The 14,622-nt window shown below is 60.2% G+C and overlaps 1 protein-coding gene across 6 annotated transcripts; it reads right to left on the bottom strand.

The window, feature by feature from the left end:
* Window positions 1-853: 853 nt before the first annotated feature.
* SPINDOC (spindlin interactor and repressor of chromatin binding) lies at window positions 854-12,444 on the bottom strand. 6 transcript variants are annotated; one of them, XR_008552611.1, is made up of 7 exons: window positions 12,312-12,444; window positions 9,542-9,871; window positions 9,322-9,471; window positions 9,011-9,169; window positions 8,676-8,876; window positions 7,054-7,296; window positions 3,215-3,232 (listed from the first exon to the last, which is right to left on the bottom strand). XR_008552611.1 is itself a non-coding variant. In XM_037517758.2 (6 exons), the coding sequence occupies exons 1-6, from the start codon at window positions 12,436-12,438 to the stop codon at window positions 3,059-3,061; spliced, it is 1,176 nt and encodes a 391-aa protein (XP_037373655.1). In that variant the 5' UTR covers window positions 12,439-12,444; the 3' UTR covers window positions 854-3,058. The 6 variants fall into 6 exon arrangements, 4 of the variants coding, with proteins under 4 accessions (XP_037373655.1, XP_037373654.1, XP_054553552.1 ...); XR_005126224.1 differs by lacking the exon at window positions 3,215-3,232 and adding an exon at window positions 3,233-3,270; XM_037517758.2 differs by lacking the exon at window positions 7,054-7,296 and having other exon boundaries at window positions 854-3,270; window positions 9,011-9,166.
* Window positions 12,445-14,622: the final 2,178 nt, after the last annotated feature.

Consider the following 14,622-nt stretch of genomic DNA (forward strand, 5'->3'; position numbering starts at 1 on the left):
TTGCAGGGGTGTGAGGGTGCCTGGCTACAGGGAGGTGTCAAAGTACACACTGGGATGCTAGGGAACTGCCTTACCTGTCACTGCACCTGCAAGCTGCAGGTGTGCTGTTGGAGGGAGGTCAGCTGGGAACCCCACTCGCAGAGCCAGTGGGGGACGGACAGAGGGGACAATCCTATCAGAGGTTCTCCCACCCCAGTCCCATCCTCCTACCACACCTCACGGCTGTGTGGGACTTCATGGTTTACAAGGGGCACCCAACAGTCTCCCTGGAGCCACTCAGCAGCCCTGTGGGGGTTGGGGGGCGGGGCAAGCACTGTCCTTTTTGCAGAGGAAGGGGAGGTCAGACCAGGAGCTGCAGAACTTAGGCTAGACCAGTGATGCCACTGGTAGGCTTCAGGGGCCCAGCTAGTGTCCCCTCACCCACCCACCCCCGCCCCCACTTTCCCTGCAAGGATGGAAGGAGCTCCTTCCCTCGTCCGAGACTGGCTTTGTCCTCCGGCTATGACACCCATCCAGAGACGTCACAGGAGTGTTGGGGTCTAGGGCATAGTGTGTGTCCCCAAGTCAGGAGCAGCAGCTCCTTCTCCCCCGACCCTCCCTCCACAGTTGTGGACAAAGTTGCCCATCACACCTGGACAAAGTTGCCACCGCCAGCCTCAGGGGTCGTATTTGCATGGGAGGCTGCTTGGTGTTACAGGGCCCCCTCTACAGGCTGGGAGCTCTGGTGCAGGTTGGGGGACCCCAAGTGATCTGTCATCTGTATTCAGAACCTTCCTTCTGTACCCCACCTCCCCGCCCCATGGGGTCAGGCCCTGGGCTCCGCTCTCTCCACCCCTCCCTGGAAGTGCAGAAGTGCCCACGGGCTCCCGGACACACAGGCTCGCCCCGTCTCCGGAGCCTGCTGAAGCGGGAAGGGCCCCGCTGGCCAGGATGGGGGCAGAGGGCTGAAGTCCCGGAACAAGGAGGCGACCAGCTGTCGCGGGGCAGCCACGCTACAGAGAATCCCACTCCAGGGACCGGATCGCGCTGGCAAAGTGTCACACAGGAACACAGACCAAGAGGGAACTTGACAAACATTTATTGAGCACCTGCGATGTGCCAGGCCCTCTGCAGGGTGTGGGCAGAGGAAGCCAACACAAGCCAGGCCCTGCCCGAAGGAGCGCACAGTCTAGCGGCCAGAACGGCAAGCACATTCACAGCGGCAGAGGTGTGCCAAGCGCCACGACCTCACGACAAGTTCTAAGGTACATTTTCTCCATAGTGGACACCCAGCGACACAGCCACATTGTTTGAAAAGCACATCGGTATAAATGTAAACAGCCACGGGATTGAAAGACAGACAGAAATCACCTGCAAGATTTCACATTGGCGTTTCAGAGCCAGACCTTCGGCATTATTCATATTCTCGCCTATCAGGTAGGATGCAACCTGTGGAGACGCTGGTGGGGGGGCAGTGGGGGTTCTGGGGCCCAGCTGCCATTCCCATGGTGGTGGAGCGGCCCCGGACACAGTGTCCCGAATCTGTAGCTTGCTTTTGTGCCCCCCAGGGCCCCAAGCGTGCTCGCGCTCCTTCTCCAGAGCCTGTCAGATGGGGAGGAGGTCCCTGCCCTGCCAGGGCACTGAGGTCACTCACACTTGGTCCCGCCCAGGCTGGCCAGCCATGGTCAGCACACAGCACAGCACGCTTGTGCCCAGGGCCCGCCTAACTTAGACACTGGCCTTCTGCTCAGTCTCGGAAGCTGGCAGTGGGCGGTGTATGAGAACAAGCGTCCCGCAGGTCTATCCTGCACCCCCTCTCCTGAATGCACGGTGGGGAAGGCCCTATTCATCAAGGATGCTTGCAGTCCCAGAGGGAGCTCCTCGTCCCCAAAGGGGTAAAACAAAATCCCACATGGATTTGGCCTGTGCTGGTTAGTTCTGGAGGGTAAGGGAGCTGGGGAAGAGGTGCAAGCGGGCCACCTCCTGGTTTGGTCCAGGAAAAGGGGAAGCTGACAAGGGTTTGGGTTAAGGGAGCCGGGGAGAGGGCAGGAAAGCTGGCAGCTGTGCGCAGAGTGGGAAGGCCAAGAGTGGGAAGGCCAAGGGCAGGACCGTGCTCAGGGCGCACCGTGGCGGAGGTGGCTGCCCCAAGGCTGGACGCAGCCCGTGCACTAGAGAAAGGTCAGCGCCAGCTCCTAGGGTTTGAGTGGCCCCCGCTCCCACCATGGCCTCGCCTGGACAGAGGACCAGTGTGGAAGCAGAAGGCAGGACATGTCAGAGAGAAGGTGTTTCTGACCCCATTTCAAGGACAGGAACACCGGGAGGTGCCCGGGTCCTCCGGCCTGCTCCAGCCTTGGCCTCACTCCAGCCTCCGGGGCAGCTGGCGCTCTGGCTCCCCCCCAGGACAGTGGTGCAGCCCTGCTGCCCCTTAAGGTCACCCCAGGGGCCAGATCACCTGCTAGCACCCTGTTCCCCAATGACGGCCCAGACGGAACTGTCTTAATAAAAAAAAATAATTTATTGTCAACAAAGGAGATATATACAACAGGAGAACAGGTGACAGGAGTGAGGGTGAATGGAGCCCCCAGGTGGGCTGCTCTGGCCACCTTCAGGGATGGAGCGGGAAGAGGTAATGGAGGGCTCCTGGTGCGGGACCCTGAACGGATGGGGGAGGAGAGGTGTCCCCCGAGGTAGTGGGACTCAGTTCAAACCCCTTTATGACCACCTCTTGTGTAAGGCACTGTGCCAGGGGAGAATGGTGGGGGGCTCAGGGGGAGGGGGGAGGAGGCTGGGGACGAGGTCTGGGTCAGCAAAAGGATTGGGATGGGTGTTCTCCACAAGCCCAGTGCCCTACCGCACAACAGCCCCCTGCGCCCCCTGTGCACCTCAGGGCCCAGGTTCAGGCCTGGCCAGGGAGAAAGAATTCCAGTGCCCCAGTAACAGCGACGCCGCGCCCCCCTCCTCCATCCTGTCTCGGCGCCATGTCTTACCCTCCATTAGGTGGCCTGGCTGGGCAGCTCTGAGTGATAAGCCAAAGGGGGATGCTGCCCCTGCTCCCCACCATCCCCAGAAAAGCAAGAACCTACACGCCACTCCCTGCCTCTGGCTGGTGCCCCACTGTGGTGCTAGATTCCGACAGAACCGCAGGCCAGTCTGGGGTGTCACCTGCTCCCACACCCTTGGTGCCCTGGGGGTGCTTGGACCAGTCTTGAAGGAGGCTGACGGCCGGGGGCTCCTCCATCCGCACTCGGATGACCTGGAGATCCAGTGTCCCGCGAAGCCCCGGAGGGGGAGCTGCGCAGGGGTGGGAGCAGAGAGTAGAGTCAGGGCCCTCCAGATACCCCCACGAGGATGTTCCTGAAAACTGCCCCTTTCCACAGCCCAGCACCTGGCGGGGAGGCAGTGGGAGGCTCCGCTCTGGGTTGGTCCTGGGACCACAGCCACCGGAGTCAAGGTCAGGCCGCCAGGGCAGAGTCAGCGCACCCCGAGCCCTCTGCTACTGGCATGTGGCTGATTAGCCTGCTCCCCTTCAGCTCTTCAGCTGACTCCAGTCTACCTAAAACTCGCGGGTATCCTAGCCAGAGGGATTCTTCCCAGTGTGGACAGGGGTGATGGGGCAGGGAATCCTTAGCACAGAGTAAGACATGGTTCTGCCCACAAGAAGTCCCTGAGCAGGGGCCTCCCTGGTGACACAAGGGGTTAAGACACAGCACTGTTAAGCTACCTGCAGCCACTGTAGCACGAGTTCCATCCCCGGCCAGGGAGCTGACCCACAGGGTGCAGCAGACCTCTCCTGTCTCACCAGATCCTCCCCTCAGGAGTGTATTTCAGTGGATCTACCTGTTCTGCTCCCCACTCTGTTTCTGGTGAATCCTCTCACACCCACCCTCCCCCCATCTCTGGCCTGCACCCCAGATCTTGTATGCATATGTAAATAAGTAAATAAATCTTAAAAAACAAAAAAGAAGTCCCTGAGCAATTAGGTAGGTGGGGGAGCACTGCACCCCGGGCCCATCAAGTCTACCATAGTGGAGCAGAGAAGCTACTCGTAATGGGCAAAACCAGGCCTCAAGTCGGGTGCACAGCCTGTTGACACCAGTGGTCGCGGGGAGCTGCTGCGACAAGGGTGCAGGCACACCCGACACCTTTACGTTGAAAACAAAACCAAAAAAAAATGCATCTACGTGGGAGAGAAAACTACAATTTTCGGGCCTCCCCGGTGGCGCAGAAGTTGAGCGCTGGGTTGCGAAGCTGCTCCGCGGCCTCTGTGGAGCCGGTTCGATCCCCGGCTGCTCCCCGGCCACCAGAGGAGGGTCCCACATGGCGCGCAGACCTCTCCTGCCGCCCGCTGCTCCCCTCAGCAGTGTACTTCAGTCCTTCTGCCTGCTCTGCTCCCTGCTCTGGCTCTGGTGAATTCTCTCACCCTCCTGCGCTTCTGACTGTACCCAGTGCTTGTATAAACAAAACAAACAAACAAACCAGCAAACAAATAAATAAAGCATGCCTCTATTAAAAAAAAAAAAAAAAAAAAAAAAGAAAACTACAATTTTGCTGTCCAGGTCACTTATAACGACGCAGACGCTGCCACTGGGTCAGACCAGGGAGCAAACCGTGGTGCAGCCGCAGAAGTGGGTTTGTCTCCCCGGCAAGCTCCCTGAAGGCCGAACCCCACACACTTCCTTTTCAGCCCAGCGGGAGCCATGGAGCACGCACACTAGTCCAGCTGTGTGGCAGCTGCCTCGGGCGCCGCTGGCTGGAGCGGGCCCAGCCCCCTTGGAATTATGCTCCCGTCGTGAGGCCCAGCGCGCAGGACGGGCAGCTAGAAGATGCGGCATGTGACGCGGGGACCCAGTCTGTTAGACGTGGGCGGAGGAAAAATTAGCCAGGAAAGGGAACAGGGACGGAGAGCGGATCCCGGACACATCTCGGTGCTGGGGCTACCAGGATGTGCTGCTGGGGTTCGAGAGACAAGAGGGGGATGACCCAAGGGTTTGGCTCAAGCAATCTGAAGAAAGGGGGAGGGGAGAGAGTGGAGAGGGGCCGGGCTGCGGGGAGGAGATGGGGGTCCAGTCTGGACATGCTGAGTTCGAGATGGTTCAGACAAGCACACAGGGGTCAAAAGGCAGCTGAAGAGAAGCTGGGGCCCAGGGACAGGTCCATCCGCAGGGCCGAGGGGACAGGAACGGTCTGTGAGCACGTGGCCCACACCTGCAAGGCTAACCCAGCGGGATCACACGGGAGTGAGACACTCGGCCTGCCGTTTGGGCACCGAGTTGTTCCTTCTCCACAGACACAGCAACTCCCTGCGCCGGGCACGGGGGCGTCAGTGCATGAAACACACCACCGCCCTGACCCAAGCGCGCTCACATTCTAGAAAGGGAAGAGGGAACAAAAGGTTCCAATGTGAGCAGCTGAGACTGTACAGGCAAGACAGACAGAGGAACAGCCAGCGAGGCCGAAGAGAACCAGGCCAGTTCTGCCTAAGGGGCAGAGAGTGCCTCCTGGAGAGGGGCCGCTGCCACTGCCGCCAGACCAGGAAAGGCAGGGACTGAGGACTGGCCCCTGGATTCCACTTGGTGCAAGTAACTGGCCTTGCCAAAAAGGCAGTCCCAGTGTGGGGCGGGGAGCGAGGGGATGCGTGCGGTGCTGGATAAGCGATGAAAATGGACGTAAATGGCTTTAGGCTGGAGGCAGTTAGCAGAGAACGTGCTTCCCAACTTGGCTATAAAGGTCCAAGGACACAAGGGATAGCGGCTGGGAGGGCAAGGGTGACAGAAATCAGTGTTGTGGGGGAAGCGCCAGAAGAGAGGGCAAAGCTGAGTGAGCTCTTTCAGCTGCTTATGGGCGGGTGGCCCCAAGTTTCCCAACACCTTACGCAGCGGTTAGTGGATTTAGGAGGTAACGCCCGAGTGAGCTCAGCGCACAGTAAGAGCTCACCAAGTGAGGTGCTCTCAAGCCAAGGGAATTAAAAGCCGACCTTGTTGGTACCAACAGCAGGAGTGAAGCCTGAGATGAGGCAGAGACGTCCTTCCAGAAATCATGATCGGAGAACCAGGGTCAAAAAAGCACAAGCCAGGAGGACTTTTCTGGGCCCTATATCACCCCAACCCCCAAACTACCCCAAACGCCTGAGCCTCCCCAGGATCATGCCGTCTGCCCCCCCTCCACCGCAGCCACATCGTGTAATACGCGTACATATGGGTGGAGAGTAACCCTGGAAATGTCCCCACCAGAGAGGTGGAGGCTGCCACCACCCACACATCCCTGAGGACACACCTGAGTGTTCTTTGTGCTGGGCACCATGCCAGGTGCTAAGTAGATAGCAGCAAACAAGACCTTTCCTCAAGAAGCAAATGCTTGGGCTCCCTCCCTCACATACGCCTTGCTTCTTGGTCCAGCAGGAAGGCCCGCTGTGTCTGGCCCAGGCCTCTCTTAAGCTGGCCCCAAGTCAGGGCCCACTTAAATCAAACACCAAGATAGAGGGGCTCTTTCCCCACTATTTCTGAGGGAGCCCTCAGAACTCGCCTTCTCCCCTGGTCTGGACAACCCTCCCTCACCCTCATCCTCTAAGACCCTTGGAAAGTTCCAGAAGGTCTTCACTGACTGCTCCACACCCATCTCTACCAGGGTAGCTGACCTGACCACAGTGACCTTTTTCAGCTTCTAAATCCTTAATTTTTAAACATTTTTTTTTCCCCCAAAGTGCCAGGACCTTTATTCTTCCAAGAACTTGAACACATCAAGTGATCCCGAGCAGAGACAATTCTGGTCAAAGCCTCACAGGTTTCTGAGAGATCTGTCTAAGCTGTGGGTTTCTAAATCCACTCCTCTGGAGACTCTGCTCAGCACAGAACCATCGTAGGCGCCCCTGCAGTCTTGCCCACGTCGCTTCCGAGAGCTTCTCCAGGGCTGGCCCGGGGGGCCCTGTGCTGTCCTCAGCCTCTGGCTTCTAGGCTGCCTCCAGTCTCCACATCCACAAGTGAGACACCGCCCCATCGCCTCCATCCCTCAATCCTTCCATCAGCAAACTGAGCCCCAAAATCTCAGACTTTGCCCATTCACCCCAAATGAACTCACCACTCCAGACAGGGGGAAGTCTGGGCACAGGGCAGCCCAGGACTCGAAAGAAGGCTCCCCTTTGAGAATGAAGCCAGGAGAGCACTACTGGAGGCGGGCGTCACTTAGAGCCGCAGCCCACGGGGAGGCGGGGGAGACGCGTGGCTCCAGGGCCAGCAGAGCGCACGGTCTCGGGAGGCAGAACTGGGACTCGAGCCGAAGCCTGAGCCAGTTAAAACCATGATCTCCGCGATGGGGCGAGGCCTGAGATCAGAAAAGCGGAGCCCATTTTGGTAAAATAAAGAAACAAACGGCGTGTGCACACACACAGGTACGCACACACGCACCTGCGTGCACCCCCCGCCCCCCGCTGTGTAAAAGATCTGAAGGACACAAGCCAAACTATTGGCTTGTCCCCTGGCAGCTGGAGTAGTGGCATCACTGCTTCTTCTTTATACAAGGACACCTCCTTTCTGAGAGGCCTGCTCTGGGGAGCAACCAGCACCCCCGCTGCCAGTTTCTCAGCCTAGACCTCCAAACGCACACTTCCGACAGCGGGAGCGGGCACTCCTGACACACACCCACTATTCTCCTGAGCCCAACAAGCAAGATGGAGAGGGACCCGGCTTGGCCCTGCTCTCCTGGACCGTGTTCCAGTCTCACGAGCTTCTTGCCACTCCTCGGTCATGTGACCGAGGGGCCAGAGATGCCTCGTCCTCAGCCCCGGGATCTGTGACTATGGTCTGTCACGCTGCGAGGGAGGATGAAGGCTGCAGTGGAACCCACATCACTCAGCAGCTGACTTTAAAATGAAGCGGGTCAATTGGGCCATGGGGGTGGGCTCAGCGTTGTCATGGGGGCCTCAATAGGAAGAACAGGACAATAAGGTAGCCAAAGGCTCTGCCGGCCAGTGCTGATTTAAAGATGGAGGAGGCCACGAGCCAAGAGATGTGGTGGCCTCTAGATGCTGGCCAAGGCAAGAAAACAGCTCCCCCTAGAGCCTCCAGCAGGGAACCAGGCCTGCTTCTGACCTCCACAGCAGAGGGTGATAAATGTGTTGTCTTAAGTCACTAAGTTTGTGGTACTTTGCTATGTGACCACTGAAAAGGGAGACAAGAACCATGGGGAAGAGGGAAGAGTCTCTGAGACTTGGTCTCTCCATCTGGAAGATATTTTTGCAAGGGTCAAAGGAACTGCACAGAAATTCCTTAAAATCAGTAGCACGCAATCCCTGCCCAAGGGCCCGTGCCCCCGCGAGGAGGCAGCTCTCTGGGCAGCGGTCCTCTTGGACGTGTCTGTCCAGTCCCCCACTGGCCTACTCTTCCTTAACTGCCCTGCTCTGGCCCCTGCCCACCAGGGCGAGGTGGGGTCCTCTCAGGCTCCACGTGGAATCCACCTCGAATATGGGCACAGGTGTGGGGTTTGGGGGACACGGCCTAGCCCAACCGAGGCACCGGTCCCAGGATACTCGGGGAGTGCTTGGCAAAGCTCTGCTCCCAATCATGCAGATTCCCCTGCCCCGCCCCCTCTCCTGGGGCCCTGGCCCCAGTGCCCCCCGCCCCACACCCCGGGCTCTGCTCTGGCCAGCCTCAAAGGCCAGGCCAGGCCTGACTTGCCTCTGTCGCCCCCTCTCAGTAGCTCACCTGCAGAGGGGCTCTCCAACTGGGGAAGGCCTTCCCCTGGGGCGCCCCCCTCTTTGGGGGGGCCCTTGCTGTCTGGGGTCCTGAGCTGCGTGTGGGAGAAAAGCTGGAGAACAAAGCCAGGGGGGAAGGTGCCGTCCGTGAAGTGCCGGACCTCAGCAGGGGCCGCGAACGTCTCTGTGGGCGAGTCCGGTGATGGCGGCTCTGGGGGCGACAAGATGGGGCTGTGAGCCTGGGAGGCTGGGCCCTCAGCTCCACAGAGGTCAGAACCCCCAGGGCTGAGCCGAAGCCTCCGGGGCGGTGTAGGGGCCCTCTGCCTGGCCCAGGCCGCCCCTCACCTGGGTCAGGATCAGGATCAGGGTCCGGGTCCAAGTCCAGATCCAGGTTTTTGGTCATGGGTCTGCCTCTTTTCTTCCTGACTGGCTCGTCCCCAGGAGGCTCCTTCCATCTCTGACCACGGAGCTTCTTGCTTCCTGGTTCCGTGACAGGGGCAGCTGCTGAGAGACAAGCCCTCACGTCTTCATAACAGGCCATGCCCGAACCCCGCACCTCAGGGCCATTGAAGACCCGTGCCCACCAGCCTTTCCCCACCCAGAAAATGGGCCAGGGCCGCCCATCCCCCGAGGCGCCCCCTTCCCTAAGGACTGACCAGGAAGCTCGAGGGGGCGGAGTCCCCTGGGCCGAATCCTTTTGGGGAGGGATGGGTTGTCCTCAGAGTCCAGGAGAACCACAATCTCGGCTGGCATTTTGGCGGCGTCTGCACTGGAGTCTGGGTCTCCGTCGACATCTTGGCCGGAGTCTGAAGGGACCGTGGTCCAGTGAGCGCCGTGATTCCACAGACCAACCCCGCCCCCACTTCACCCCACTACCTGAGTTGGGTGGGGACGGCTGCTCAGCTCTGACATCTTGCAAGAGGGCCACCCCCTCACTCCAGGCCTCCAGGATGTTGCTCTTCTCGGAAGGGCTCAGGTCCAGGGTGTGGGGGTGCTGCTCCAGGATGTGCATGCGCGCCGTGTCCGCCGAGGGGGACCGGATCTCGGCCCCACACACCATGCACAGCGCCCGCCCGCTGCCTCCCGGGCTGTTCCCCACCAGGAACTCCTGCTCCCAAGACACCTGCTGCTTGGGCTCCTCGCAGCCGTCGCTGCCGGCCTCCAGCAGGCTGGGCCTAGGCAGTGGGGGCTTCTCCTGCTGGGCCACTGTGGAGGCGCAGAGGAGAGGGTGCCATCAGCTCAGGTGCCGTCAGTCACGACACGTAGAACACAACTCCCAAGCTGGCTGGTGAGGTTGTGGGGGCAGCACCTACCATCTTTCCCCTCTTCTCCTGGGGTCCAGGGGTCTTGCCATCCAGCTGCCTCCTCTACCCTTCCCGAGGCCTGCAGGTGCCCATGGCAGTTTCTCAATGGGGACCCATTCCGACATGTCTTCAACTTGACACATCGTTCCAGACCACCCGGAAGAGCCTGACAAACTCCTACACATCCTTCACGGCCCTGCTCAAATCCCCACCCATGTGAAGCCTTTCCTGATGCCCCATTCTGAGTGGTGGATTATACCCACATCGACTTCCAGGTTTGGGGATGAAGGTCCCCGGCATACAGAAGATGCTTCACGAGCCCTGGGTCAGTGAACGACATGCCTCTTTCTCCTGCTGTTGAGACTCCTTCAAAAGGCCACCCCACTCCTGCGAACTAGGCTCTCTTGCCAGGGGCTCCCAGAGCCCTGCAGCTGTACCCTTGTCCCCGGGGCCTGCCCAGCAGCTGCTCAGTGCATCTGGGGGGACTGCCACCTTTCAGGGCTGCACCGCTTCCACCTGAGAGGATGGGACGAAGTACACACCCCTCCCCTCCACTCTGTTCTCTCCAGAGCCTGCACTGTGGCCCATGCACCGCAGGCACCAGCTCAGCACCGGGTTTCCGCGTTCACGCCTGCACCTCCAACTCTGGGGCAGCACGGCACATGGGGCATTCAGAAATGTCTGACGAGGCACTGACTGAAGCCCCACCTGGAGGCACCAGAGCATCCTGGGCTCAGGCACTTCTTGGGCTCATTGGGCTGATGGTCCCAACTCCCATGAATGAAACCCAGACCCCCATGTGTCACTCCATCTCCACCTCTCCTGACGTGCCTCAGGCATCTCAGACCTGCCACATTCAAACCTGAACGCCATCTCCCATGGCCTGCATCTCACCCTCCCAGCTCAGCAAGCGGGAAGCCCATCCTTCCAGTTGCTCCAGCCCGAACCCTGAATTTCTCCTGCCACCACCATCCCAATCTTTGAAAATGCTCCTGCTTTAGGACCTTCGTCCTCGCTATTCTCTCTGCTTGGAATGCTGCTCACTCCCTCCGGGTCCGTGCACAAAATTCACTCCATTTGGGAAGGCCTTCCTGTTCATACAGTAGGTCCAACAAAACGCTCATCTCACTCCTCTGCTTAAACGCCATCTGACATGTTACACCTCTGTTCACCTGCTGGCCTGCCCTCCACTGTGACCACATGTACACGTTCCGGAGAGAGCGGTTTCGTCTGCTTACAGACATTAGCATGGCAGCTGAACAGAGAGCCTGGCATACAGCAGGTACCCCCCAACACCTGTTGAATGAATTAACTTCTCTAGACTTGTACTTCCTCATCCCCAAGGATGGGGGACAAGACAGCTTGAGAGAATTAACTAAGAGCCTGGCATCCCGCGCTCAGTAGAGTATTCACAGGGAAACTACCTCTGCTGGACTGAAAGCTTTGACAAAGGTGGTGGCTTTATGTCCTCATTTTAAAATCCTCCTGTTTCCGAAAAGCATGAGGCCAAGAGGCAGACAGCCTGTACTTGCAGCCAAAAGGTAAATAAAAAGCCTCGCCCTCCACCTCCCAGGGAGAGTCCCCTGAAGGAACAGGCATCCAGGAATGTGACAAGACATCTGCATTTCCATGAACGCTAAGTCCCCCACAAAGAAGGCCCTTTGTTTTCGTTTGCAAGGTCCAGAGGACTGAAGAAACTGGGGAAAGGAGCAGGGAAGGGGGGCATTCCCAGAGCCAGTCTCCCCTGGGCCTGTTTACTTCTGGGGTGGCTCAATCGCTTCCTCGCCCAGCGCTTTTTTCCAAAACCGGGCGCCGCCTGCAATGCCATTCACCCTGAAGTTCCAGAATCTGCCACCTGTGGCTCACGCCCCGGGGAAGGTCTGCAGGGCAGGGGTGGGAGAGGCTCTACGCCTGGCGGGCTCCCGGAGCCCTTCCGCGGCGGCGGCGGCGGGCGCCCGCTCCAGCCCCGCGTCTCCCCCGCGCCTCCCGCCCCCGCCTGAGCCGCGGCGGCCGCCGGGCTGTCTCCGCTCCCCTGGGCCCGAGGCCGCGGCCGCAGACCCGGCGCCGCGGGGGCCCCGGGCGCGCGGCGGGCCGGGGAGGGGGCGCGCGGGCGCCGGAAGATCCGGAGCGCGGCGGGCGCGGAGCTGGAAGGCTCCAGACCCCGGGCGAGGGCGGGGGAGGCCGAGATTCCAGCCCTCGGCGGGGCGGAGCCAGCGCGCGCCGGGCCCAGACGCGGGGGGCACGGGCGCCCCGGGCCCCAGAGGGGTGCGGGGCGGGGGCGGGCGGAGGGGGCGCCCCGGGCGGGGGCCGGGGCCCGGGGCGCGGAAGTGCCGCCGCCTCACCTCGGAGCACCGGCTCGGGCCGCGGGATCACGGCCACCACCACGGCCTCGTCCTCGTCCTCGCCGTCCTCGCACTTGAGCGTCACCTCGAAGCAGTCGAGCGCGGCGCCCTCGGCCTTCAGGGCCATGGCGGCCGGCGGGCGCGGGCCGCGGAGGACGGGCTCGCGGGCCCGGCGCAGCCCCCGCGCCGCCGCCGCCGCTCGCCGGCTCGGGACTAGCGCGTCGGGACCCCGGGCGGGGCGGGCTCATCCGGGGCCCCAGCCCCCCGCCGCTCCCTTTTATGGAGGCTCATTGTGGCGCCCGCCCGGCCGGCTCGCCGGGCCCGCCCCCGCCGCGCGCGGCCAATCAGGCGCGGCCCCGCCCCGCGCACGCGGCCCCGCCGGCTCCGGGGACCCGCACGGCGGCGGGAAGGGCCGCGCGGCGCCCCGCGCCCCCCGCGCCCCCGCGCCCCCGCGCCCCCGCCCGCGCGGCCGCTCGCGCCCGCGGCCCCTCAACTCCCCCGGGCGTCCGCAGCCGTCGGCCGGGCCGGCGCCCTCCCGTGCGAAGCCGCTCGGGCTGGATGCCGGCGTGAGGGGCGCACCTGGGTCCCCCGAGATTTGGATGGGGTCCCTTGAACGAGCCTTCCCCCGCCAGAAGATGCTGGGCGGGGAAAGGACGGGTCGGGGTGGAAGAGGGCTTCGGCCCTGGGGCCTCATTCCGTGACTGGCCCGCGCTGTGACCTTGGCCCGCGGCCTGTTTCCTCGCGCGGCCTCATCCTTTGGAAAGATAAACAGGGGCGCCTCTGGACGGGCGAAGGCAAAGATGGGGAGCGTGGCTGGCGCGCCCCGCCCCGCCCCCTCCCGCGCTGGGGGTGAGTCCAGAAATTGTGGCCCTCCTCAAGGTCACAGAAATCCCCCGGGGCCCCAGACCAGAGTCCAGTTGCCATGACGCTGCGTCGTAATCCCACTCCCGGGGAGCTTGCGCCTCTGCCACAGATTCCACTTGAGAAAATGACGTCGAAAATCCACTTTTAGCCTCCCTGGTGGCACAAGGGGTTAAGCACTGCACTGTGAAGCAATCCGCAGCCTCTGCAGCACGAGTTCGATCCCCCGCCCGGCCAGGGAGCATCTCACATGGAGCAGCTCTCCTGTCCCTCCCGCTGCTCCCCTCAGCAGTGGATTTCAGTCAGTCTGCCTGTTCTGAGCCCCACTCTGTCTCTGGTGAATCCTCTCACACACACACACACACCCCCCCCCCCGCACCTCTGATCTGTACCCCAGTTCTTGTATGCATAAATAAATAAATCTTAAAAAAAAAAGAAAACCCACTTTTAAATGCCACTGTGTCACACCAGACAGTAGTAATTCAGAAGCATGTAGTAGGTGGAGGGTGAGAGAGATGTGAACTAGTCTAACTGGACCACAGTATGATTTTTTGGTTAAAGATCTATTTATTTGGGCCTCCCTGCAAGGGGTTAAGCACTGCACTGTGAAGCAATCTGCAGCCTCTGCAGCACGAGTTTGATCCGCTGCTGGCCAGGGGGCCACCCACATGGCACAGCAGACCTCTCCTGTCTCAACCGTGTGCTTCGGTCAATCTACCTCTTCTGTTCCCCAATCTGCCTGTTATGTTTCCCCACTCTGTCTCTGGTGAATCCTCTCACACACACACACCCCACCCTGTATCTCTGGCTTGTACCCCAGCTCTTGTATGCACAAATAAATAAATTTTTAAAAAATATTTATTTATACATACAAGAGCAGGGGTACAGGCCAGAGGTGTGGAGATGAGAGGATTCACCAGAGACAGAGTGGGGAACAGGACAGGTGGATCCACTGAAACACACTGCTGAGGGGAGCAGTGGACAAGATAAAAGAGGTTTGCTGTGCCATATGGGTCACCTTCCTGGCCAGATTGCTTCATGGTGCTGACCCTTAACTCCCTGCGGGGCCACCAGGGAGGCTTTGGCTTCTTTTAATTAGCATGTCCTTGTAACATATCGGTACTGCATTCTCTTTATAATTGGACAATATTCAGTGTATGTCTATGTACTACTTATGAAATCCGCTCATCGGTGATAGACATCTGGGTAGTTTCTACCTTGTGGCTTTTGTGAATAGTGCTGCAGGGAACATTATGGACAAGTCTTTGTTTGGACATTTGCTTTCAATTTTGCGGGGTATATGCCGAGGAGTGGAATTGCTGAGTGATATCGTAATTCTATGTTTAACCTACTAAGGTGCTGCCAGACTCTTTCCCACAGCTGCTATACCCAGTGTTCCCACCAGCAGTGTACGAGGGATCCAGTTTCTCCACGTCCTTGCCAACACTTG

Source organism: Talpa occidentalis, unplaced genomic scaffold (assembly GCF_014898055.3).
Source record: "Talpa occidentalis isolate TD23 unplaced genomic scaffold, MPIMG_talOcc4v2.1 talOcc4.17, whole genome shotgun sequence".
In the NCBI taxonomy this organism is placed as follows: domain Eukaryota; kingdom Metazoa; phylum Chordata; class Mammalia; order Eulipotyphla; family Talpidae; genus Talpa; species Talpa occidentalis.

Bases quoted from the DNA above. Each gene is read 5' to 3' on its own strand.
- SPINDOC (XM_037517757.2), bottom strand. From the start codon at position 12,438: ATGGCCCTGAAGGCCGAGGGCGCCGCGCTCGACTGCTTCGAGGTGACG. The intron at 9,170-9,321 runs GTCAGTCCTTAG...CTTGTCTCTCAG, and splicing joins CCGCCCCCTCGAGCTTCCTG to CAGCTGCCCCTGTCACGGAA. The intron at 3,271-8,675 runs GTGAGCTACTGA...ACCCCTGCGCAG, and splicing joins GTTGGAGAGCCCCTCTGCAG to CTCCCCCTCCGGGGCTTCGC.